The sequence below is a fragment of the Poecilia latipinna genome, unplaced genomic scaffold, assembly GCF_001443285.1.
Source record: "Poecilia latipinna isolate Pla-1442-1.1 unplaced genomic scaffold, P_latipinna-1.0 Scaffold1048, whole genome shotgun sequence".
In the NCBI taxonomy this organism is placed as follows: Eukaryota; Metazoa; Chordata; class Actinopteri; order Cyprinodontiformes; family Poeciliidae; genus Poecilia; species Poecilia latipinna.
The window spans coordinates 93,553-120,672 of NW_015113664.1; the positions used below are offsets into that span (position 1 = coordinate 93,553).

General features: G+C 38.9%; 1 protein-coding gene across 8 annotated transcripts in view; it reads left to right on the forward strand.

Moving 5' to 3' along the window:
- The window catches only part of pard3ab (par-3 family cell polarity regulator alpha, b), a 151,361-nt gene that overhangs the window by 78,179 nt on the left and 46,062 nt on the right, over positions 1-27,120 (forward strand). For 7 of the 8 annotated variants that reach the window (XM_015051500.1, XM_015051495.1, XM_015051494.1 and 4 more), the window contains one exon: positions 439-708. In XM_015051500.1, the coding sequence (XP_014906986.1) occupies positions 439-708 (270 nt within the window). Of the gene's footprint in view, positions 1-438; positions 709-25,584; positions 25,608-27,120 lie in introns of all 8 variants that reach the window. The other variant, XM_015051499.1, reaches the window with a different exon arrangement.

The window sequence follows — 27,120 nt, forward strand, 5'->3', positions numbered from 1 at the left end:
TGTTAATTTTATCGATAAACTCCAAAGCGCTTATTTACTTGGCTGTCAATTTTGTCAGTGTCAGTTTTGCTAAAAACCAACAACTCTATTAAACTTTCGGTTAAATCTTCAAGTAGTTAGACAATTATGTACATGCTCTTATTTTGAAGTGAGTAGTTCCATTTCCTTTTGTGTGTCAAGAAACTTTGAGGAAATGGCAACTACAGAAAACAAACAAACGAGTTATACAGAAGGATGCAGCACAGAACAAACTATATGATTTGTTTTAAGAGCCTGCCCTTAGCGCATTAGCATTAGCATCTACTAAATACTATGTTGATGTAGCACTTTAATGTTAGCAGAACTTTGGGGTGCTTTGGGGTTAGCACAGCTATGTTTTTAAAGGCGGGAAAGTTGTTTCAGTAATAAATATTAATAAATCTATTCTTCGCCTGTCAGGATTCAAGCTAAGACGAGGGAGCTGAGGGAACGCCAAGCCCGGGAACGGGACTACGCAGAGATCTTGGACGTCAGTCGCCCGCTGGACAGATCCTCTGAGGAGGATCACACCTACTCCGGCGTGAACCCTCTGAACATGGACAGCAGTCACAGCCGGGCCCACAGCCCCCGTGACGAATATTCCCACGTTCATCACCAACACCAGCACTCTGACTCTCTCTACTCGCCGGTCAGCCGGGCCCGAAACGACCGGCCTCCATCCACAGACAGGTAGGCTTCCTGCAGCAGCTGTGTGGCTACGCTAACAAACTGATGTCTCCTTCATTACTAAAGGGGATCTGTTATGCAAAAATTAACATGTCGCACATTTTTGTACTTTTATTTGGGTCTTTACTGCTTCTAGAAACAGCTGAAGCACTCACACACAAAAAAAATACCCAGACACCAAAAGTTCATGTTTTTTGGTGCCTGGAAAATTGGCTCTTTCAAAAACCTCCCGAATGTTAAAAATTGGCAACTCCAGCCATTTACATAGCAACTCTGCTCGTTACCTAGCAACCCAAACTGAGCTTCAGCACGGTTGGTCTGGTTTTACCATTGTATGCGCTTTACAATGGCTGCTGGAAAACACAAGTGTTTTCTGGTCGACTTACCATCCAGAAAACCCTTGCTGCATTCTGATTGGTTGTGTAATGATGCTTTTCAAAAATGTACGATCGTGTAATTCTACATCTTTTTGGAGCCATTCTCATGAGCGAGTGTAAACGTTGAGTGGCCAGCAGCCATTTGGATTTAAAATCTCTTTAAGAAAGATTCTAGCCAAAAAATGTACTGAACTTGTTTTATATAGATCATAAACCTATTCTAACCTGTTAAATAAAGCATAAAAAGTCACCCATTAATTTTTTAGGACTTTTTATACAAAATCCGTGACATTTTTCTTCAGAGTTCCTCACCTTTTACTTGTATAACTTTTATAAGATTCCCAATCGTCCATTTTACCAGTGGTTCTGCCTCAGCCGTCATACTCTCAGTATTTATCTAACCCGGTCTTTCGGGGACTCGTTTAGGGTCACATTCATCCAAAAGCGGCAAACCGCAGGTTGGCTCTCACACCTGGAGAAGAAAATAATCACAGCAACAGAAGGCAGGCAGTAAATGTCAGCTGTGAGTCGCCACGCGCCGCTCTCTGGGGGTTTGCTCAGAGGAGAAGCGGCGGGTGAATGGAGACCTTTGAAAATCCGTCTCTCTTTCTGTCTCCCTTGACCTTTCTACCTCTTTTCTTTCCGTCATCTGTTCTCTTGTTGATGTCACCTTAATGTAACCTTTTCACTTTGCAGCATTTTCCAGGCTTTGTGGTGAGAATGTGACCTGAGCTTTTGGCAGCTGATTGGCAGCTGTCCGTTATTCCAGAAAACTCATATTTTGCATTCATATTTAGCCTCACTATGGGAAATATGTGCACCAAACCTCTAAACTCCTTTGTGTCTGCGCTGCAAGTAAAGGGTTTATATCAGCCAATGCTGATAACTATTGATTCCTTTTGTTGTTGTTGTTGCAATACAGATCGCTACAGGAGATCTTTCCTGTCCATCTACATTTACAGCATTTAATTTCCTTTTGGGATCAATAAATATTTTTAATTTGAATTAAATTTAAATATCTGAAATATTGACAAACTGGTGGTGTTTCCTCATTTATCCACAGTTTTCTTTGGAGTTGTACTCATTTTCTCCCAATAAGTACGCCGTCACACCCTTGCTTTTTATTCCTAAACAGCAAAACTATAAACTGTTGCAATTACTCAGCAGGTTGTTGCTAGGTAACCAAAGAGTGAGAGAGTTGCTAGGTAACCAAAGAGTGAGAGAGTTAGTGGATTCCACCAACCTAGCATAGCCGGCCACGAGAGGTTGAGCTGCTAATGTCTTTATACTTTTCATTTACTTTAATGTCTGGATCGGGATTCAGTGAAATAATTGAAAATTGTTGGAAATCTGACATGCCATCTGTTGATATTGATCACGTGTCTATTGCAATATTTATTATTGTTTTATAGCCCAGCCCTAGCTGTAGCGCGTTGTATTGTGATTTATTGTGCTGCTGTTGTCAGTTTTCAGTGCTGCGCTCAGTGTACGTTACAGGTAGAATTTTATTTTGTTCAGTGACAGAATTTGATCATATAGTGCCGTTTCAATGTTCCAGTTTGGTCTGATTGAATCAAACTTCAGTCTGTTTGCCAAGAAAGTGCGGTTCGTTTCTGGAGGTGTGAATCAAACTCTGATGCAGACCAAAAAAATCGATCTCTAATCCGCCTACAAACCTCAATCTCAGTTTAGACCAGAGGCTGGTCTCAAGTGGACCAGAAACAGGAAGTGAACTACAGTGCAAGGCATTCTGGGTAAATAGGTAAACAGTTTTTTCAAAGGGTTTGGTTTGTTTGACAGTGTGGTGTAAAATCAAACCACAGCAGCTGAAAATGTAAGAAATGTTGCAACTTTGGTCCATCAGATGAGAAAACACATTATGACTCCGTCACACTTCTATCATTTACTACCAAAAAAAACTTTTCCCCTTAGTGTTACTAAAAACGTTTTGCTGCTTTAGTGTCTTAAACTTCACAATTTTAAATGAGTGAACGAACAAGCTGTAAAATTTTTATCTTTAAACCCACTGATCAGGCAACATCCGTTCCAGCTAGTTAAATTTAACAGCTTGTTTTATTTATTTCCTGATTTTCAGGATGCACTATAAACATTTTGGCCAATATACATTTTATTGTTACAGTCAATAGCCATTAGCCAATAGTTGGAAAACATGATCATCTGATTCAGTTACTGTCACAAGACCAAACAAATACAACATGCAGAAGCAAAATGGAAATGTAACTTTTTCATCAAGATAAATTTTTCATTGTTTTGTTTTCATCATGTCTACTTCTGACTCATGAAGTGCATATTTTATTTACCTGTAATTATGATATTATCTGTGAAAAGTGTGTAAAAATGGATGTTTAATGTTTGATCACATGGATTGTAGGAGCAAAATTACATGTTTTAAACATGTTTATCTTTTTTATTTTGCAAAAAAAAAAAGAATTTCCCGCATTTTTTATCTTTATTCACATCCTAACTGTTAACATTTCAGTGAAGTTCAGTGAGATTACTGCAGTTTAAGGTTGTAGCCCTAAAACATAAAAATAATGTCTGCATAAATTCTTTAGGTAATTAGATTTCTTAGTGTTGCCCTTCAGGCTTTCGCCCCTCTAAACCCTTCAGAGACATTACTATTTTATATGATTTGGTTATAACGGGGAGAAATTACATTTTCAGATATTATGTTTCTTTTCTGTCGAGCTTAGGCTCGGCTCTCGCTGCAGTTTGCCTCTGGTGGTCTTTTTAGAGCGTGAAGCATGTTCACATATTCCCAGTTTGAATAATTCATTTGTCCATAAGCCTTCATGTGACTCTGGACAAAGTATCCAGTGTGTTTCCTTCAAGCTTGGCCAGGCGGTTTAGGCACCACAGATCGAACCTTTTTAGACTTATTTGGTTTTGTTCCCAGATGCGACCAGAATATAAAACAAATAGACTTTCTGGGAAAGTCAGGAAGCGTGTTTCCTGTTTCTCGTCTGAGCAGGAAGTGAATTAGACCCCTGCTGTGGTAGGCAGAGGCGGCCAGCGCGTCTCAAAGTGTTTTTGTTTGTTTTGGGATTTAAATGGCAGTGTGAGCTGATATCAAACTAAAAACAACTCTATAGAAAATATTGAAGAGGAAATGTTGTTTTACACCAATGAGTTCCCAGATGAAAATGTCAGGGCAACTACAATTAGCTGGAATATAAACAGTTTCACGTTTCTTTTGGGATCAGCGTCCATCGCTGATGGCCTTAATCAGGCATGAGGTGGCTTTCGAACTGTCACAGTGGGTTATTATTACACTGTGTGCTGCTGCTGTGTTGTGACTATCACAAGATTATGACTCAGACTCGAACTAATAGGGGTCAAAGATATTATAAAGCGATGTTGTCTTGCTATAATACTGAAGAGAATGTACTTAGCCGCAGGGCAAGTGTTTTAGCAGGATTACACGCCACCTTTTTAACCTCTTAAACTGCAAACAAAAAGTCCAGTCATAATAAAAATGGCAAAAGACCAACTGGGATAATTGTGTAAGTGCCTGGTGTTTTATTTTCAATTCAGTTATATGTCATTAATCCCTAAGAAATTCAGGTAATTATAGCTTAAAACTTTGGATTTTACTCAAAACGTCATCATGCAGAACAGAAACAAAACTGAAGTCATTATCTTTGGACATAAAGAGGAACGCTCTGGAGTCGATGCACAGCTTCAGTTATTACAACTAAAAACCGGCGATCAGGATCGAATCTGGATGTAGAGATGGACTCTGACCTGAACCTTCAGAGCCACATAAAGATGGTCACAAAGTCGGCCTTCTATCACCTGAAGAACATCTCCAGGATCAGAGGACTAAAGTCTCAGAAAGACCTAGAGAAACTCATCCATGCGTTCATCTTTAGTTGCATTGATTACTGCAACAGCGTCTTCACAGGTCTGACTAAAAAAACCAATCAGCTCCAGACGCTGCTGCTGAGTTCTGACTAAAACCAGGAAGATGGAGAACATCAGCCAGTTCTACTGTCACTACACTGGATCCATGTAGCTCAGAGAATAGACTTTAAAATACTGTTGTCAGTTTATAAATCACTGAACGGTTTAGGACCACAATACATTAAAGATCTGCTGTTGTCATAGCAACCTTCCAGAGCCCTCAGGTCTTCTGGTTCTTGTTCTGCATCCCCAGAACCAAACGAGGAGAAGCAGCATTCAGCTTCTATGCACCACAAATCTGGAACAAACTTCCAGAAAACTGTAAAACAGCTGAAACACTGGGCGCCTTTACATCGCGACTAAAAACCCAGCAGTTTAGATTTGCTTTTGAAACATAATCATTACAAATTTAACGATGGCACTTGACTAAATGTAATTTTTTGATTGTTTATTCTATGTTGCTTAACTTTGTTTGTATGATGTGAAGAACTTTGAAGTGCCTTGATGCTGAAATGTGCTAAATAACATTGGATTGATTGATGTATTTCCAATATTACATAAAATAAGATCAAGTGGTGAATGAAAACTCTGCAGAATTTTTTTATTCACTTAATCATCAAAATAATTGATTACTTACATAATCTTTAACTGCGACTGTAGTGCAAGTATAAATTTAAATTTTAAATTTGACTTTTTGGCCTTGGCACGATGAAAAAGCTTGACATCTTCACCTCACATTTTAGTGAAAACATAAATTCCCGTTGCATTTATTAAATGCATTTGTTGATAATCTAAGGCTCAGTTAAAAATGTTTGGCACCAATCTGCATTTAATTTGAATTAGTTTATTGGGTTGTGACACAGGGGCAGGGATTTTTTTATTAAAGTGGGATTATTGCCAACATTTTGAAATGAATAAAGGTGAAAAGTCCCATGTAATAAGCAGTCATCTTAATCTTCCTGCAGCATGTTATCCCAACTTGTGCTGGTCAAGAGGAAATTTGTGTTTAACCTTCACTCCGACCCTAATGAGAAACCCTGAACCGCTCATATTCTCCCAGTTCCTGGCGGAGCCGTGACACGTACAACTGCCTGGTCTGTGCAGCTGCAAAAATACACAGTGCAATTCATTTTTAATCGCCTGTTCCTCCTTCAAACGCCACGGCGTCACAAATTTCAATTTAACAGCAGAAAAAACAAAAACAGCCAGAGGAGGCTGGGAAGGAGACCAGTAGGAGCCGCCGGGAGTCGTTTTCCATTTTCTTTGCTTTTATTGGTCGTGTCCGTAAAGTCTGGTGGGCTCAACAAAGACACGATGCTACGGAGCAATATTCAGAATATCGCGTTTCTTCCCCTGGATGTCTTTAATTTATGCAAAGCAGGTTGAAATGTTTGGAAAGTTCTTGATTTCTCTATAAAGTCCTTTAAAGTGCTTAATCGTCAAACTTGGTTTATGATAAAGTCTCTGCTGTAGAATATAAATACTATCATTAGGTATTATCATCAACAGTAATGAATAGGACTGTCGCGATAACAAATTTTGTTGGACGATAAATTGTCCCAGAAGTTATTGCGATTAACTGTAATATTGTTTCAGTCCATTTTCAAGTAATGGCATAAAAATACAGGAACATATTCTCAAAGATCAACAAACATTTAATTTCTAATAAATATTTAACTCTGGAACTGGAAGACAGTTCCAGTGAAAAAAAGAGTTGAGACCAAAACACGAGACTGAAGACTTTTGTCATCCAGTTTTTGGTACAAAGAGAAAAATGCAAAGGAAAATTATTGATCTTATTTTAATTTATCATGTGATTAATTGATTTATTGCTTATTGCAACAGGCCTAGTAATAAAGTTCATGTAATCGTGAATTGAAACCATCTTTAGTTCCACACTCGCAGTAAAAACTTATTGTGCTTGAATTTTACTGTGAGAAAAGCCCTGAAAGTAACTTCATGTTACCTTGTGATTTTAAGTGTAGGTGGAAAGGTATAATATGATACAAACACTTTTTTTATTCTTCCGTTTCAGTTTTGGCTCCCATTCAGGTTACATAATCGTACCTTTGAGACTCAATAAATCAATAAATCCAAGAGAAATATTGCAGATTTCCATCATTTCCCCCAGGAAGGATATCCAAAAAGTATTTTCCCAGCTCATTACTCCTGCATTTCGTCCTTGTCTGGTGCAGTTAATTAGTTACTCCAGTAAAATCTCTGCAGCCAGGATGTTGGACCTCGACGTTTGCTGCATCACCCTCCACCCCTGCATGAATAGCCAAGCGAATTAGGCGCTATTGTTTTATTCCCCCCCCTCTCGTCTAAGCGGCAGCGGTGAATGCTGGGAAATCCCCCGGGGAATCGGTGTGATTTGATTCCTGGCGTTTTTTGTGTTTTCTTTTTTTTTCCTGAGGAGGCAGCGCTTCTTATTGAATCGGCTCCATTACATTTCATCTCCGCCGGGGGAATAGGAGGCCTCGGAGTGGGCCGTGTTGTATCACAAACACACCAGAAAACAGCGGTGCAGCAAACGAACAGGCAGCGTCGCCTTGCTCCTGTTCGTACGCTGATAAGACAGGAGAGAGCGTGCATGTGCGAGCTTAATTCATCTTTACTTCATGTATTTTAGATGCGTTTGTGCCAGCAACATCCGTCCCTGTTTAGATGTATGTGTATCTGTCTGTTTTTGTCGCGGTGCCACTTATGTTTGCTGTAAACGTGGAGGAGCGACGGTGACAAATCAAAAGGTGAGTGGGTGTCGTACACAGAGAACGGTGACATGTATGCAGTAGCCTGCAGTGATTGCGCAGCTTCTGGCTTCAATAAGACGCCGCGGTGTTGACGGCGAAATCAAACGAGGCCTAAATTAACCAGCGAGGTGGTGCGTACAAAGGCCAGCTTCCCACACCAGGAATTACTGCAGGTTCCTTTATGTAGAAATTCAGTTCAGAGAAAAAGTATTTTAGTGCGTTTTCACACCTGGCAGCATGACATTTCAGCAACGAGGCAGTTCAAAGTGCTTTACATTATGAAAATACAAAAACGTATAGTCAACAATTGTGATAATCAGTAACAGACGGTACATTTTGTTAAGTTCCATTGTTAAAATCCATTAATACACAAAAGAAATGGCTGAAAAATTGAGTAGTGTGATGTTGGAGTCTTGAGGTTCTGATAGTCTAGTAGACTTTGTTTGAGTGGAGACCAAAATTGCAACATTTGTTGCATTTTCAGCTACTGTGGCTCTTTTTCATCCTGCACCGTCAAACAAACTCAACTCTTTGAAAAACATGTTCCCCTCCTTGCTGTTGGTGGCGCTATACCAAGAACCACTACATTCAAAAACCTGAGAGCAACTTTGTTCTCCACAAAATGAAAACAAAAATGGAGTAGCATCAGAATTTAGCGTTCGTATGATTTCTCTTTTGTCGTTGATAAAAGACCATGAGCCTTTTCTCCCACTAGCTTGAGTTTCATGTTTGTTTTGGTTATATTTACCCAGAAAGCCCTGCGTTGTATTCCACTTCCTGCTTTTTGGAGCAGTCTCTGATCCATTTGGTATTCACATATGCATTCAAACCGCACCAGAGTTCACTTCAACCAAACTGAGGCCAATGTTTGTAGGCGAGTCAGAGTATGCTTCTTTTTTTCTTTTTGTCCCCGTCAGGGTTCGATTAAATATTCATACCTCCCCAAATGAACTGGACTTTCCAGGCTAACAGACTGTCAGTCTGTCTGTCCGTCCATCCTATTCCGCTTATCCAAAATCGAGTCGTGCTAATGGACTGTTTTTGATTAAAGCGAACTAAACAGGACTGGAGGGAATAAACCTTTAGATATAAAAGACAGAACTTTGTCCCAATCCTTTAGTTACTTTAAGGCCTCAAAAACAAATGGTCACCAAACATTTCACATGTTTTTATTATTATTGTGTTTATATATGAGATCACATTCATTGCTCTCACTACTGCTGTCGTTGGTGGCTGTCGTGTTTTCCACCAAAGCATAATTCAGTGCTACTAACATCTCACCAATGCTCTTTGGCAGCTTTTTCTATGTAAGGCTTTTATTTCGTTCTTGCATAGTTTGACTTCAGACTTGGAAATGATTGGTATTAAATAATCCTATTATGCAAAATTCACTTTTTGAATGTTTTATTCTTCCATTTGGAGCTCAGCTGCTTCTAAAAAAAACACCTAGATATTTTTTGCCAATAAGTTGATGTTTTTTTAGTGTCTGGAAAATGAGCCGTTTCTAAAACCTCCTGATTAAGTCGCATTCCAAACGCATTCCGGCGTTACCTAGCAACGCCAGCCAGCCCAGCCATCACCTAGCAACCAGGTCGAACTCCAGGACCTTTGGCCTGCTGGTTTTACCATTATATTCTGTAAAATGGCTGCTGTATGTTACATGGTTGTATAAGTACGCATTTGGCTGCAGCCATTTTGACATGCCTGTGTGAACGTTGAGCTGCGGGGCGTGGCCAGCAGCACGTTATTTGGATTTAAAGTGACAGGACCCACCTTAAACATCTCATTCTGAAAGGAGCTCAACATAGGCAGAAAAGAGCGGACTAAAATCTCATTATCTAAGAATAAATGCCCCTCCTAACTACCCTAACTTGTTCAAGGCAGTTTAATAAGTCATCTTTAATCAGTGTGTATAGCTCCTGTATCCACTGTCTGTGCCTATTAACACAGAGATAATTCATCTAGGCACCCAGCACACAGAAATCTTAAAAAAAAAAAAAAAAACGAAACATTTGCGTTGCCTCCTAAAGAGCTTAGATCGCTGCGGCTAATTAAGCAACAACAGAATGCATTCAATGTTGCATAAGAGCACAAACAATCACTCTGGTTCTTTTGAGGCTCCTGTTAGAAACCCCGAAACACACAAACAAAAAAAACCAAACACTCATTACATTCACAATCACATGCAAATGAGTGCATCGCCCTGTAAACACTGTATGACTGCAGCTGTAGAAACAACCTTTCACTCTCATTATCCCCCACAATCCATTTAGCATCAGACGCCTCCTGATGTTTCTCCCTCTCCAGTTTCTGTAATCCCACACATCTGACCTGAACGAGTCTCCTAATCTGTTTATTCATCTGTTTGGACAGCAGTTTGTCTTCATAACACATTTACATAGAACCACCACGTATTTTCTACGTAATATTCTCCTCTTGGGTGCTTTAATCTCATCTTTCTAAGCCTGCATGAAACCCGGCGTGAGCTGGAAATTTGTGGAGAAATGGCGTCTTTTCCTGCCAGACTGACCTGGAGCTGGTAGAACTTGCAGCTGTGACTTTTCGCTCTTTTCGCCACCGTTGCAACAAGCTCAGTCACATCCCTCCGTGCCTCAGCTGCTGCACTGTCTGGCGCGCAACGTGCCAATGGTCTCGCCATCAAAATGTTGGCTTTCACCGCGGTGAGGAATATGGATGTGTGTTCTCACCACTTTACTGAGCAGAACAGGATGTCTCACTGCGGCTCGGGGAACATCTCCGCGCCGGAGGTCATCAAATCGCCGCTCTAATATCGGGACCGGAGTTTGCAGACGAGAACGGGGACAGAAATCTGAACTGGTGCCACCAAACTCAGACTTTTAATTAAAAACATTTGCATAAAACAAAAATAACTGACTGCAGCAGGACAGTTTTTAATAAACTGAAGGAAACTAAAGGGGTGTAAAACTGAACCGTTTCCATCTATGCATAATAGGATAATGCTATATATTTAGAAAGTGCACCATCTTTCTAGTTGTTTTAGTTTTGAATATTAAAACAATTGTACAAATTTAAAATATGTAAAATGATAAACAAGTATGATTCGTTGGCATATAGAACCACCAAAAGCTGTATCTTCTCCAGCTTTTATTTCTTCTTCTACGTTGTTTTAAATCAGTTTTTACCATATTTGTCTTCATGAACTATGTTCAGTTTTAGTTCTGAGAGCCTACAAATTTATTGTATAATAGTTTACTAACTAAAAAGGTAATAGTGCTAATCATAAACATTAGTTATGCTACACCAACACAATATTTAGCAGAAGCTAATGCTAACGGACTAACTTCAATACAAATTATATCTGCCCTTGAAAGACTACAGCAAATTTCATTTTGACTTAATTTACATGTTCTATAATACTCTGATATTGTGTTAAACAGTCTTCGTCCACTTCAAAATAAGAGCATGAATATAAACATCTAACTACTTGAAGAATTATTAACAGTCCAAAACCAAATTTTGACACAGATGTTGAACTTTATTCAAATAAGAGTAAATTAGCGCTTTAGCTAAATTAATTTTGGGGAAGCTCAGTGCGCTAAATGGTTTCAAAGTTACCAAAAGCGCTAAGTAAAAAAATTAGCATAGTTATATTTACTTCTTGGCATCGTGTTGACACGTCTGTGCTGCTCACATCTGTTGTTTGATGAGAGACGTCCTTTTAAAATAATGTGAAATGGTTCCTCAGATCAGTGTGTACGACTCCAGAGCAGGAGATTGTTTTATTTCAATCATTCTGTCAGCCACCATATGCTGCTATAGAGGGGAATGGGCTTTATTGTAAATCATAAAGACAGGCGCGTTCGTTTACATGTGTAATCCCTGGATCAGGGCCAAAAGCTACAGGCAGGAGGGATACGGGAGGCGGTTCGGTTCAGCGCCTGTTTATGGGCCGTTTGGATCGCTTTTGGGTTGGAACAAAGTAAGCTGTTGAGAGGTTTACTGCTACATATCCTCGGTGGAAAACCAGGAACATCTGGCTGTTCTTTTAGTGACTGTGTCTGCTAAGTAAAAGAAAATATTAGTTTTAATTCCAAATCACAAGAGACTTCATGTAAATCAGGGGCGTCCAGTGTGTGACCCCCCAACTACAATTGAAACATTTATCAAGTTTGGTTCGCTAGCACTGGTGGCTAATACTGAACAAGGCAAAATTAAGTTAAAATCTTTTTATAGTGGAAAATTTTTGATGCAACAGAAATATATTTTTATAATCTCCCGTTGTGCATTCTCTTTGGTTTTATTGTAAAAGTCGACTTTTGTGCACCAAAGACAAGCCTGTTCATTTACATGTGTAATAAATTTAAATTAATTAATATAAAAGGGGTAAATACACCAAAAATTTTTTAAAAGAAATTGACCCAAATCCTACAGATTTATTTAATAGACCAAAACAAATTGGAAATTGGATGCCTTTTTTTTAACAAGGCAAATGTGCAAAAAACCATATTTTATGGGTATATAATGATTTACACACCCCATTCGTTCAAACATCTTTACTACTTTATTTAACTGTTGTATGCTTAGTTTATTGTAGCGCTGAGTAAAAATAATTTCTATGATTTTTACAAAGTTTTTTGATCCCCAAGTTATTCTGATGTGATTATTTTGGCCCATGTGACGAAACGTTTGGACATCGATGATGTTAATAATTGGGAAGAAACGAGTTTGAAAGCATTTTCTTCCCTGTCTCATCTGAATTTATAAAAAAAAACAAAAAACTGCAAAATTTTTGGTCCCTTTTATGAAAATATGTTTGAATAAAAAAGGATACAGATTTGACATTTGGTCATCCAGTCACATTTTAGAAACAATTTAATGCCTTTTCTGGAACAGAGAAGATTAAAGAGCCTTAATATGTTTGAATTACAGCATTAGATTAAACCTGGTAAATCTTAACAGTGGTAATAACAGTCACCATTGATTTAAAGTCATGTAATTATATTTTACTGCTATTTTTCTTTTTTATAACAGTTGACACATTAGCAACGTCTCAAATGGAGTTATAAAGGGATGACGGAATGTCTCTGTATTGTTGACTAACACAGTAAGAAGGATTATGTCTCATCTTTCGGTAATGACTATTGATGCTGGGGGGGTACAAACATTTTAATAGCAGGCGGCGTGCTGTGATCACACCAAAAATTACCCCCCTCTGAGTCCTAATCAGGAGCCAAATTAAGAGTTGGGTATAAAGCTGCTTGAGTGTGTGCTGTAATCCAAGATTAATATTGTTTGACGAATCTGTGAGGTGAAGTTCATAATTTTTTTTCATTTATTTTTGCACATTTTTTGTTTCATTTCCAGTTTTGTACCTTTGAATGTTCCAGTTGTCCAAAGCTGTGATCCTCTGAGTGCAGGATCCTTCTTCTGTCGGTATGCTGACCTGAGGAGGAGTAATCCCTTTCTCTGGGAGAACCTTTGAGCAGAGCCGCCACTGAGATTTGAAAACAGTCGGTGGAGGTTGCTCTCTCTGCTGACCAGATTGCATCTTGGACATTTTGAACGTTTCCTAAGGGTGTTTGAAGAGAGATGGAGAGCCCAACATGTTGATGTCTCCTGTCGTTTCTAGTTGTATTTGGTTCCTGGATGTATGGATGGTTGGATTGTTCGACTGGTTGGATGGTTGTTTAGACGGTTGTTTGAATTGTTGGAAGGTTGGATGATTGTTCAAATGGATGGATTGTTGTTCAGATCAGTCGATGGTTTTTCGGATGGTTGTTTGGTTGGTTAAGTTGAGGATAGCCTTATTTTCTTAGTTTTAAATCAAACTGTGTTTCTCCATCTTGTTTTATTCTGCTGTTAAGTTTTACATCTTCACCTCATCGGTCATGACACCAGTTTGCTGTTCGATAAAGATGCGTCAATCAGCATTTGTGTCTCCCATCCACTAAAATGTCGCCATCGTTCTTCTTCAAATACATATTTCCGTATTTGGTCCAGTAACTTTATCCATTTGTGAGTAACGTTGTCCACAAGCCCTCAGAAGCAGACAAAATACCTGTGGGGCTCTGGAGGAATTACAGTGAATAGCAGAAAACATGGAGTCATTACTGTGAAAATAGGTGCTGCACAGGCAAACAGCGAGGGATTAGAGAAGGAGCTTCCAAAGGATGGAAAAGCAGCCTCTGAGATCATGCATCTGTTTTTCTGTGTGTTAGTGTGTGCTGAGGGACGAGTTGAGGGCCATTTCCACCCAGTATTGACCCTGTCTGATAGCAGTATGATGTCATTTGGGCCTATTTGGAGCCAGACTGTCCGTCCATTTAAAACCCTTTGAGTTTTGGTTAAAACAAAAATAAAATCACAATCTAATCAGTTGTGGTGTTTGAAGCCAAAACCCATTAAAGATGAAACTACAGCAGAAATGTATATGATAAATTGAACCCTTCCTCAAGAAAATGCATAAAGAAACCTTTACCCAGGGTGAACAGTTGGTACTTTTACAATCTAATCCTAATCTAATCTAAAAATAAAAAAAATTTTCTTGAGTTGTTGGTTATTAAAGATCAAAGTTACAACACAAAGTGCATAAAAAAACCCTAATCCAATCTAAGGAGTATGTATTTTTGTTTTTTAAGACAACTATATACACAAAACTACCAAATTAGATTATCTGAAAAGAAGAGGGAGAAAAGTAAAATTTATAATATGAATATTAAAGATTTAAACCACATTTTAAAAGTGATCAATAAGCTCAAACATTATAGATCCAAAAACACAAGAAAAGAGGCCATCTTAACATAAAATCAGATTAGTTCATGATGCGCTGGAGGTAAAATTATTGCATACACCGCATTGTCTTAATACTGTACTGCGTTAGCATTGATTTGCTTTCCAGGAAAGCTTCTGATAAAACCAGTTTTTAAAGAAAAAGATGATTTATTCAAACCGAACCGAAGATTTAAGCCCTCAGCTTCCACTCACAGAAGGACCTGAAAGCAGTGAAGCCATTACCATCACAAATGTCTTCATAAAATCCACTTATGATATTTAATATTCATCAGATCCAACAATTTGCCAACATTCCTTAATAGCACTCTAGCAGCGCTCGGCTGCAGTCGCGCGAACTCTCTCAGTGTTTTGCACATTAGTGTGGTGGTAATGGCCACGGCTCGCGGGACGTTTTCCACTTTGTCTCCCGCTGCGAGCCGGATCCAGTCGGTCCCAGTAGGAAAAAACCAACGGGGGGGGAGTGGGAGTCTAAATGGGGTTCTTTTGACCATTTGGGTTTAAGCACCAGAGCAACACGCATGGCTAAGAGCTCGGTCTGACCCTAAAAGGATGCTGACCCACATTTGGTGTCATGAACAGCTCTTTGCAGCACTCGGCTGTCAGACTGCAGTCCCGCATGTGCGACTGTGTGCTTAAGTCGCATGTTTTATGGATGTGCTGCATTGTGCGGCTCTGCCTCTTCTTACTAAGTGCTGCTTTGTTTAGTTATGGGCATCTTTTAAAAGAGTCAGGACCGAAGCACCGAGCTTCATCTTATTCTGAAGATGATGAAGAACGTGATGTTTTGCTCCAAAATGTCCAGTTGACCCAAAACAAGAAAATAAAGATCTGGTGTAGGCTTGGGCAATATGGACACATTTTATTGCAACATTTTGCAGTACTATTGCGATAAGAATAAGTGACTATTTATTATCTTTTTTAGGTAACTGTCTGAATGTGAGTTATCATTTATTGTATGAATTTTCTGACCTAAGAATTTCCGTTTGTTTTCACGATAGATGAAAATTAAGCATTTTTTAAAAACCCAAAAACTGTGTTTTTTTGGATTGTTGGCTTTACTATTTTCTACATTGTTTATTCAATTAAAGTATCAATAAATATCAATAAATACCAATAAATATGAAAATAAGACTAAATGTTTGCATATTCATGGTTCAAATCACACTTTTTTAGGTGACTGGCATCCTAAATAATTGTATTACACATGGATGTTCTTCTAACATTTCAGTTCCACAAAGTGTTGTTTTGATTCTTTCATGCATGTCTGAGAAATTGTTTAATCTCCATGGCAACCATTCAGCTGTGCAAAATGCCAGCTTGGACCTAGCCCCGCCTTCGAGGCGCATCTCCTCCCCTACTCAGCTCCTTCAGACTAGCCAGCAGCAATCAGCAAATATCTGGTGGAACCGCTGAGCTCACAATAGGAGCTACTTCTCAGTGCAAATCTGGTAAAAACGTTGATAAAGGGTTAATAGAGGAGACGTTGTGACTTGGTGAAGCCAGAGTTTCAGAAAAAGAAGTTTTTAAAGACACAGATGCCCAATTTCAAGACGTTAAATTACAAAGTCAAATGTTTTTCAATCATATTTGATATATATATAATTTCTGTAATTAACATACTTTCTTGATTGTACTACAAAATGACACTGTGCCTGGAAAATACATGTTAGATATTATTGTAAAATGTAAGATGGTAAGATTTTTGTGTGTGTGTGTGTGTGGCCTCAAGTTTTGAAAATCGTTCAACAATTTTAAAATCTTCCTGTGTAAACAAGGCATTTGGTACCGTGACCCACTTAAACTAGAAATTCTTGAATAACAGAGAGTTTGCAGTGTCAAAAAGTCTGAACGTATCGACATGTTCAGTGTTGCTGGTTATTAAAAACAACTGAAAGGTCAAATTTTTGTTTTCCTGTTAGCTACAACCTCCTTTATCCACAGTCAACATCAACTTGTCCTTTTCCACTTTCATTTTCCTGAATGACCTCCCAACCCCAATACACAAAGCTGGAGAAACACACAATACATAAATGCTCAGTTTACCAGCAGGGACTTTGGTTGTAAAGAAGGACAACGCTTTAGTCCACTGATGCATACAGAACAGAGAAGTCATTAGGGATGAAGCGCACGAGTTTGCTGGAAGTTGCATCGTGTTGCAGCATCCTCTCAGACAATTTCCAGGCTCCTGTTCCTTCATTTTCCTTCCCTCCTCATCACATATTCTCCTGCTTACTCTCCAGCGACATGTAACATTCACTATTAATGTATTTATGCACCACTTGTTCTTCGTCGCTTGCAAACACGAAGTTATTCTTGTTTCGTTTTCTTCGGTTAGAAAATAGCTGGAGCTGATGAGGGGTTAAAAGAGGTCTGAGGAGATTGCTTTTCCTTTATTTGCCTCATCATCTTGGCCTTCAAACAAAGCGTTGCATTTCAAAATTCAGCAAATATGGTTTATAAAACAAAAAATGTCCCCTTTAAAATTGAACTTATCTGCTTAGAAATAAAAAATCTACAGTTGGTAAATTTTTGCACACAAATCAAATCAAATTTTGCTTCGTGGCAGTTCGTTACCAGAAAACACACTCGTCTCTTAGCAACCAGTTAACATGAAATATTGTTATTCAAAAAACAATTAGATTTCTTCTTCTCTTTTGAAATTCTACTTGTTTTATAGTACTTTCTTTTTAAGAATTGTGCAGTGAAATTTGCATTAAAGTGAAAATGTTTTTGTCATTGGTGAAAAATATAATGTGAAACAGACATTCAACAGAAAAGTAAAAATCAGATGTTTACTGTGTGGAACTTCGTTACCAGAAAACGCACTCGTCTCTTAGCAACCGGGTAACAAATATTGTTATTGTTAAAAAAAAAAACACATAAGATTTCTTCTGCTCTTTTGAAACACTACCAAGTATTGTGCAGTTGGTGAAATTTGCAGATTTTTTTTTTCTTTTTGGCATTGCTAGTAAATATAAAACAAACATTACACAGAAAAATAAAAATCAGACGTTTACTTCGTGGAACTTCGTCACCAGAAAACGAGCTCGTCTCTTAGCAACCGCGTAACAACAAACATTATTGTTCAAAAAACATACGATTTCTTCTGCTCTTACTAAGAATTGTGCAGTTGGTGAAATTTGCAGAAAATTATTTTTTTTGTCATTAGTGATAACTCACTCATCTCAACAATTTAACGACAAACATTGTTGATCTGCTCTTTTGATATACCATTTATCTGCTTAGAGACAAGATTTGTACAGTTGATAAATTTAGCAGAAAAGTAAAAATCTTTTCTCTCTCATTGGTGGTAAAGGTGTTATAAAACAGACATTGAACACAAAAGTAAAAATCAGACTTTGACTTCGTGGCAGTTCGTTACCAGAAAACCCGCCCGTCTCTTCGATCCGCTGCACATTTTTCCCAGCTCCCTTGCAGCACGCTGTCCATACACCACATAAAAATTACATCAGAGCCCTCATCTTTAAATAGCCTGTGACATTTATTGATGGACTGAAGTGGGTCCTCTCTGCGCCGGTTCGGCCCGGGGCCTATTAAAGCAATTGAGTCTTCTTTGCATTCTGCCTTTGAAGTGTTGGGAGAATGGCTGCGCCCGTCCAGACTGCGGTTAATCATTAGTCATAGCAAAGCGCTCTGCGTGAAAACGGCTGCTTTTATGGCGGCGGCAGGCGCAGCATGGGGCATCGGTTATGAAGCTCGTAGATAATGTCTTCTGGAGGGAAAGTGTGTTCGTGCGTCGTCTTTTTGTTCCCTCGGGGCATTAAGCATCACGCTGATGATGAGGAGTCGTCTTCTGTGTGATGATGTGTGATGTGCTAGTCATTAACACTCTGGGTCATGTTTCTTCCTCATTATTTTGCTCCGGATGTAAACTTCTACAAAGGCTTTTGGCCCATGCTCATGTTCTGATGTTCAGATATGACTCCTGCCTCAAGCAACTTTGTCTTTTTTTATTATTTTACTTGAACAAAACAGATGTGCAGCAGAGCTCTGCTGGGAGGCACCTGCCATGTTAACAGCTGGATTTTTTTGGTTAGCCTCCCGAATCTGAGCTGTAAATGATACATCTGATTGGCTTTTGTTCCTTTAAACCCACAGCCAGGTTCTGCTCTATGTTCACTCCTGTTGAAGGGAGTCATTCCTTTCCACTGTCGTCACATGCTTAGTCGAAAACGTGACGAATATTGCCAGGAATCGTCCCGCTTTATGAATGATACTTCAGAAAACCAGCAAGTACTGTTAGCATCTTACGAGGTGGCGTGCCAAATGCTCAGTGTAAAAAACCCACACCACAGTGGAGGAGCTGATGCCGCCTGCAGCGTTGGACATGGTCTCCGTCATGCTGGATGACAAAAGTGCTCCAAAAGTAAAAACTATCCCTCTGTGCAATGACACTGTTAGATGTATAAATGACGATGCTAACGGTCTTTAAGGTCAGCTGGTAGATAAACTCAAAGAAAAACATTTTTCCTACAATTCGACTAAGCGACCGACTGCAACAAAGACTGTTTGTGTTTTATGTATGTTTTGACGTGATAAACTCCCTGTGTGAGGATCTACTTTTTTGTAAATATGTCAGAAACAGAGGCACAGCTGAAGAGCTGTTTGAAATCCTGCACTGTTTCCCGACTGAGAATGGGCTAAAATGGGAGAACTGCATCGGTGTTTGCACAGACCATGGCAGGGATGAGAAAAGGAGTTCAGACACTCATCAGAAAGTGGAGACACTGTGTTATACATAGAGAAGCACTGGCTTAAGGCCCCTTTCCTCTGAATTAAATGAGGAATCACAGGTATGGTCAGTTTTATAGAGTCTTCTCTGCCATCTGTGAGGAGCTGAACGTCAGGCTGTGCTGTTTCACAGTGAAGCACGGTGGCTGTCATGAGGAAAAGTTTGGGCCCCGAGTTTTTGAGCTCAGAGTCGAGATAAGAACGTTTTTGGTCCAGGAGCACAAGCATGAAGTCGCAGAACAATGTAGTGGTGAGAACTTCCTGGCATAACTGGCCTTCCTGAGTGACGTAATTGGAAAGCTTAACGAACTGAATCTACAGCTTCAAGGCAAAGATAAACGCCTCCCTCAGGCCACAGGCAAGATCAACTCTTTCACTCGAAAGCTTGCAATGTGGGGCAGACCACTTGATGAAGGAAATACTGATTCATTCGAGAACCTGCATGAGTTTGACACTCCTGACTATGATGCCACCTCAGTGATTTCCTGCATCAAGCAGCATATTTCATCATTGATGGGATTCTTTGGGAAGTACTTCCCTGACGACAGCTCACAGTTTGACTGGGTCAGAGATCCTGTCAGTGCACCAGCTCCTACTGGTTTCAGCTCTGCAGAGGACATGACATCTGAGCACTGAGTGCAGAGAGGGAGTCTCAAGGCAGAAGGCTGTGGGCATCATGTCTTTGAGAGACTGGCTTCTTTGCTGTTGCTGCACTAAAGACCAAGTACAGACCTTTATTCCATAGGTGACCAGTTTATTCACGTATCAGTTAATTCTGTGAGATTCTGCGTTTTATTGTGGATTTACTACAGAGCACAACGGTTTCTGCTCAGTGTTGTGTATTTTTGTCTTAGACTCCTTTGTTCAGATTCTTGTGGTTTTCTGTGTGTGAGCGAAGAAAGCAAAACGTAGTTTGGTCATGTCTGACATCTTTTAATCTGCTCTTTGTTTCCTCTTCCCTGTAAATAAAAATCAATTGTTTTACCAACTATTCTATCATTTAGAGATGTTTGGTCAGGACCAGCAAACATCTCAATCGCCCTTCCTGAATCTGCTGATTGTAGATATCTGAAGGATTTCAGTCTCTGCTGCTGCTTTGATCGCTGCAGCTTCATTTGTGCAGGAGTTAAATGTCACTCCCAGTTCGTTCAGCTGCGTGTGCGATTGCAGGAAATAAGCATCATGGCTCCCAGTCTTGTCTTCAGCTCAGCGTGGTTCCCACCTCGGGTTTCCCACATGGAGAGCGGAAAATAAAGGAAGTTCCTCTCCCGCTGTCAGCTGCTGCCTCTTTATCTGCAGATAGTTTTTATTTAGCACAGAGAAGCTGAGGAGAGTCAGAACTAAAGCATAGTAAAGCAGTTCCACTGTGCTGTCTTTATTAATCAGAAACATGCAATAAAAATGATCATAACCTTTATATTTGAGCTGAAACAGTTTTGTTTCGTTAGTTGATTAACTTTTGTTTGTTTTTTTACATAAAATGAAGCAAGAACACTATTATTCTACCTCCTTTTGATTATATCACTTTCCTAACTAATTTACATCCCAAGCAAAACATTAACTATTCTTAGAATGTTATTTTTACCACGGTTAAATTTTTTTCATTCAGTACAACTCATAGTTTTTGCATAATAATGGTTTATGTGGTTTATGTTTTAAAAGTTTTCCCGCCTTTTTCCAGAGGGAGCAGAAAGGCGGGAATCGCCATAGCAACAAGTGCTTCAGTACTTCTCGCTCAGCAGGCCTTTTTTTTTTCTTTCTAAATATAATCATCAACTATAATTCAAGTTCAAAATTACTGATTGGATGAGGAGAATAAAGTTGATTTTCTCCGTTTGATACTTCATGTAACCTATTTTAGTTTAGCGTTGTTGGTTTATAAAAAGAATAAGATGGTTAAGTTTATTTGTTTCCCATCTGAGTTAAATTAAGCGAATGTTTCTTGAATTCTCCTCCTCCTTCGTTCCACTTTAATAAGTCTTAACTGCGTTTGAGATTAAGAGACTTCCTGTTTCAACAGCTCCAAAGTAATTACAGCCAACCCACTTTCACTCTTCCACTCACACACACATAAAGCCCCAAAAAGTTGCTCCCATATTTAATTAAATGCAATCATTTCACCATAGTGGGAAAAAAGAAAAGGCTTATTAATCTAATTAGGAGACTCTCCAAGCTCTTTTCTGGAGCGTGTTGGAGATTGGAGCAAAGTGTGAATCTACATGTTTGGATCTTTTATTTCAGTGCGCCGCGTTTCGGTGGTGATATGTATCGGCCTTTTTACGGCGGCTCTGAAATGACTTTGCTGTGCTGTGAATACGGCCGGCAGCTGCTGTAATAACCACGGCCCGGACAAAACGTAATTATTTCTTTCAGCTTCCGTTTGCTTAAAGCAAATTAGCCAATGCGAGGGAGTGAATTAGTAGTTGAGCAGCAGGACATGAGCTCTGGTTTTGTGACGGAGTTGGTGAAATTTTACTTTGATCTTAGACTTGCTTTTTATCATGATCCTTGATTTTATTCCAACAGCAGCTGGATGGTTCGTTTTTATAGTCTTTGTGACCCAGTTCAGCCACCATTGAATTATATCTTGGGATATAATATTTTCATAACACAGCCCTCTCTGGTCAGTGGACCGTTTTTCCATAGTCATATCTCTAAACGAGCCACGCTGCTACATTTTTTTAATTATAAAAGACTAAGATTACCTTTATCTGTTTTTAGCTTTCAGCTTCAGTGGTAAGACTCTTCCATCTACTTATCCAGTTTTTCTTTGTTTTTCAGTAAATAAGACTCTAAAGTCTTTGTCATGTCGGTTTGTAACGACTCAATAAGTTGCTTCTTTGATTGGTACCATCTTCTTGAATCATACACACAGGAAACCTTTCAGATTAAAGGGATCAAAATTACCTGATGTTTTCAAGATGTCAGACCATCACACTCCCTCTCCGTATTATGCATGTCCTGTTTCATATTACGTCCACTTGTTGACTTTTGACTAGAACCAGACGTCTCCGTGCTGCCGGCCTTTCTGCTCCGGACATCAACCGGCGTCAAACTGCCAGCCTGTTGCTCTCATGGGTGGAGGACAATTTAGGATGAAAGAGACGGAGGAAAGCTTTATTTTTTATTTTCCTCTTTTCTCTCCAGCAATCTTGGGAAATGTTCTTGAAGAGAAGGAAGTTAGAGTTTAGTGGAGAAGTCGGTGATGACAGCTCTGTTGCCTCGGGGAGAAAAATGTCTTCAGTTTCTCTTTTCCTAGATATTTTCTTTCTTTCTCTATGATGTTTTTTTTTTGCCGAATTTTAAATCCTCAAGTGTTTTAAATCGGTTTTCTGCTGCTTTTTCTTGTGTCTTGTTAAACTACATTTGCAGTGGGTTGTAAAAGTCCTCATACCCGATAAACCTTTCCATATTTTGTCACATTACAACCACACACATAAATATATTTAATTGGAAATTAATGTGGAATACCACCACATTAACTGTGAAATAGAGATCCCGGCCCCTTCTTCCTAAAAAGCTGGTAACTATCAATGACTACCATTAGTTTTAGCTGTCAAAATAAAAAGGATTGCAGTGCTTTGCTGCTAAATGTCAACACTATAACATCTAGATAACAAGGTCAGAAAAAAGTTTTAATTTAAAATAGCGAGGAGGGGGGAAGTAGTTTAGCTACGCTAGCTTGACTATGACAACTGTAACATGTAGATGTGCTGTGGAATCCTGTGTGTTTCAGTTCAATTAAAAAACATCAGAAAAAGCGACCCACACACCAACTCTTCAGATTGTCAGTAGAGCAGGGGTTTAAATTAGCTAATCTGCTGCCACTGTGTTAGATTAGCTAACAGCAGCGGTTAGCTGGTCTACAGCGATCACTTATTAATAATCTCAAAATGAACATCAAGGAAAAAAACATCAAATCCTAAATGTTCTTTGGATGGAAAATGTTTGCATGTTTTTTGGTGTTTAATCTTGATACATGTAGAGGTGGTGTTGTCGGTTGCTATGGCAACAAGTGTATTTGTAGCATAGCCAACAAAGAGAATGATGAAGAATGAGTGTTTTCCTGTGTTATTTTCCCTTTCCTGTGGAGCACTAAATTAATAATCCCTACACCTCCAGGTTTCATTTTGTTAACCTGATTGTTCTACAGAGGCAGCGCAGCTTCGGATGGCAAGGAAAAGAATCGCCTTCATGCCCTCCAACGTTGTGCACACGTGCAAAATCTCCAGATGTAAACAATAACATGCAATATATCTACGCTTCTTTATGTTCATATTTCACCTTAAATTCCTGTGAAATATGTTTGTTTGTGGCTATAATGTGCAACCTGAGGTGACTGTTCCTAGACAAACACGGCTTCAGACTACAACTCCCCCTTCTCTGGTACTCCAGTAGACCTTTTTCATTTTTCTTCCAGTGTCCTAATAGAATTTGAATAGTGGACCTGCCAGTCCCAGCCAGGACCTATCGATCCCTTCCAGCATCTTTTCCTCCCCCCTTTAGGATAATGGATTGCCATCACGTCCTCTCCGAGCTCCATCCCCCTTCCTCAGCGCCTGTTAGTACAAATAATGGCTAATCAATATGCGCTGGAGTCCCTGCAAATGTCGTTTTAACACTTGATTTATGCCGAGCTCTTTCTTAGTCCGTTTGCTTACCAGCCAGTCCATTTCACCAGTTGCAGTAAAGTCCTCATCTGGACCTTAAAGATGAATACTTTATCTGGACTTTCACACTGTTGGTAAACAGCCTGGCGCTTCGGCCTCTGACTTCGACATGCAGATTGGTAAAGATTGTCGATCTGAGATCATCGCTCAAACTCTAATGGCTGATCACTCCATCAAGATGGGATTTTTCTCAACTTTGTCAAGTCTGCCGCTTCAATCATGGTGTGTTTGATGTTTCATCCATACGCGATCGCTGTAGCTAATGCGATTTAATGAGCGAGGAGGTCCGGCGTTAAGGATGAGTCGGCTGAGCGGCAACGAAAGCTGACGGGCCAAATATGTCAGAGTTCCTACGTTGTCTGGAGGAGGAGTAGTCAGTGCTGGATGAAAAAGAGGAATGGAAAGATGGTTGTTTTTCAGAGGTTATACTGTCTAAAAGTCGTATCAATCCATTTGTTGGTATGTCGGCCATCTAAACGTCCATCTGTTTGTCCAGTTATCCATCCATTCATCCATCCATCATTCTACCTGCCCATCTGTCTGTCCATCCATCCATCCATCCATCCATCATTCCACCTGCCCATCTGTCTGTCTATCCATCCATCCATCCATCCATCCATCACTCTACCTGCCCATCCATCTATTGATCCTTCCATCATTTTTCTTTGTCATGTTTCTGGAATCAAAATCAAAACTTGGCCAATATATCTGTCCAAAATCCCTATTAAATATTTTCTATTTACACCTTAAAAGTGGGTGAATTGACAGAAAATTCTGCAAAATCTGTAATTTTAATGTAAAAAAAGTATCCAGCATCTCAGATTTTATATATGTTGAGGTCAAGCACCAAATTCACTCAAAAGATTGAACAATAAAATGTATAATGTTTTATTATAATTGACTGAGACACATTTCCTGGCTTTAAACAAGCTTGAAAAGAAATAAAAATGCAAAAAAGCAAATGTAATCTTTTTGTAAACAATCATTCTTTCTAGACCTTTACGTGATGCGCCCAAAAATACTCTGGTCATATGGAAATGTCTGTATAAGCAGCATTTAAAGTCTTGCCTGTTGGTTAAATCTTGACTATCTGCTAACACTTGCTGCTCAAAAGTTAGCTTATATGGAGTAATTACTTAATTACTGCAAAAGCTCCCAAACAACAAAAACAGGCGGTGCGTTTAATATCCAGATTATCGTTTCCATGTTTTGAAGCATAATGTGTCAGAAAGTTTTGGTTTTACTCCCAGTTTGAACTCTTTCGGCTCCTTATTTGGTTTCACTTTGTATCACTTAAATAACAAGTAATCCTCAATAAAAAGGAGCTTATGAGTTTTTTACAGTGTCTTTTCCATATTTTAACATTTAATGCCACATGTATCACATCCTGATTAAGTGTGCTAATCCCTCCCAAAAAAACACAAGATTTGGCTGAACACGCTCCATCATTAACACTAATCCACGCTCCATCCCTGCCATGTTCCCTCGTCTATTTCAGGAGCTAATTTCTCTGTTTTCCCTGTTGAAGAGAACAACTTGTTGGACTGAAATAACGCTTGCATCCTGTCAAATTTTCTGGATTTTTTTTCTATTTTGTTTTTACCGCTTCATGGACGACGAATTTTCCAGTGATCGCACTCTCACAGAAGCAGGTAATGACAATTATTTATATGGTAATAGCTGTTGTAGTTTTACTTCCTAGACGTTTTCCTGGATTGTGCAATTGCATTTGCATGTATAGCTGCAGGTAGTGTGTTTGTCTCGCCTGGGAGGAACAGGAAGGTGAAGATTTGCAGTTCAAGGCAATGCAGAGGAATTAGTCACACAGCTCATTACAGACGATTGCTTTTGTCTGCACACGTATGTTCAAGTTGGTGGTAATTACAGGTCATTGCCTTGTCCTTTTGTGGCAAATTTTACCATGGAGACACAACAAAGCTGCATATGCAAATGGAGCTTTTATCCAGACACGGTTGCAAAATTACTACTTTGCAACAAACTTCATGGAAATGACAAATGCGCTCTGTATTTGATTGGATTTTCCTGTGAAACTGAATGGCATCAAGACAAGTTGTAGCATGTTTTTGTTTTGTTTTCAATTTGTCTGAATGCTACCTCTTAGTCTCAGAAAAATCCTACAAATTCAGGTAGATGTAGTGTATTTTTCTTTAAATTATTTACCCTTTAAATTAGTTATCATTCATTGGTGGGCACACTTCTGCTAATGTCTTGTTTAGCATTTTAACGCTTTTGCTAACTTTGAAAATGTTTAGCGCACTTGGCTTCCCCTAAATTAATTTTTCCTGATGTTTTCTAAAGTGCTTACTGACTTGGCTGTTGAAATTTTGTTCAGTTGTTCAAGTTTACGGTTATATTGATGCTCTTATTTTGAAGTTGAAGACTGTTTACCCAGCAGAAAATCAATTTAAGAAAACCTAAAAACATTTTCAAAGTTAGAAAAACACGATAAAATCTAAATGAAAATGTATTTTTGCCATTAGCAGAGATGTGCCCACTATTGGCTTTTACCCATTATATATCTGTATTTATTTGTTTACTTGTTATACTCTTAAAGCCAATTACCAAGAAATTATAACTGAAATCAGAGACAAAACGTCCAACTCAGTAATGGAAAAAAATATGGTAAAAGATTTTGTTTTTATTATCATTTTAGTTTTCTGTTTCTTGGAAAGGAATCATAAAAATATTTTTAGCTCATACTTAATCTCATTTTATAAATATGTTTAATTTTAGATTTTGGATCTGCTTTATAGATTTGTGGGCGGGGCCTCATCTACCACCAGCCAATCAGAGCAGAGCGTGACTCTTTGCTGTTGCAAAATGTAGCAAATAAAACCACTTGTCTCCATTTTTAGGGAAATCACTTAAAATATAACTACAAAGCTGTAATAATCCCAAATTAGCCAAACTTTGCTTGTTTTTGCTAATGTTTTGGAGTATTTTCCGTGTTTTTAGCTTCTTATAAGATATTTTTTGTTAGGGTTAGATTTACTCTGTGTTAAGTGTTAAAGAGTTGCCATTTTGTGTAGCCATTGATTTTTCTTGTAGCTGGGAGCTAATGCGATGGATAAAGAAAATCTAAAGAGAAATGGGGAATAAATTTTATTCCAGTCCATTTCTGGACCTGCAGCAGATATAAAAATC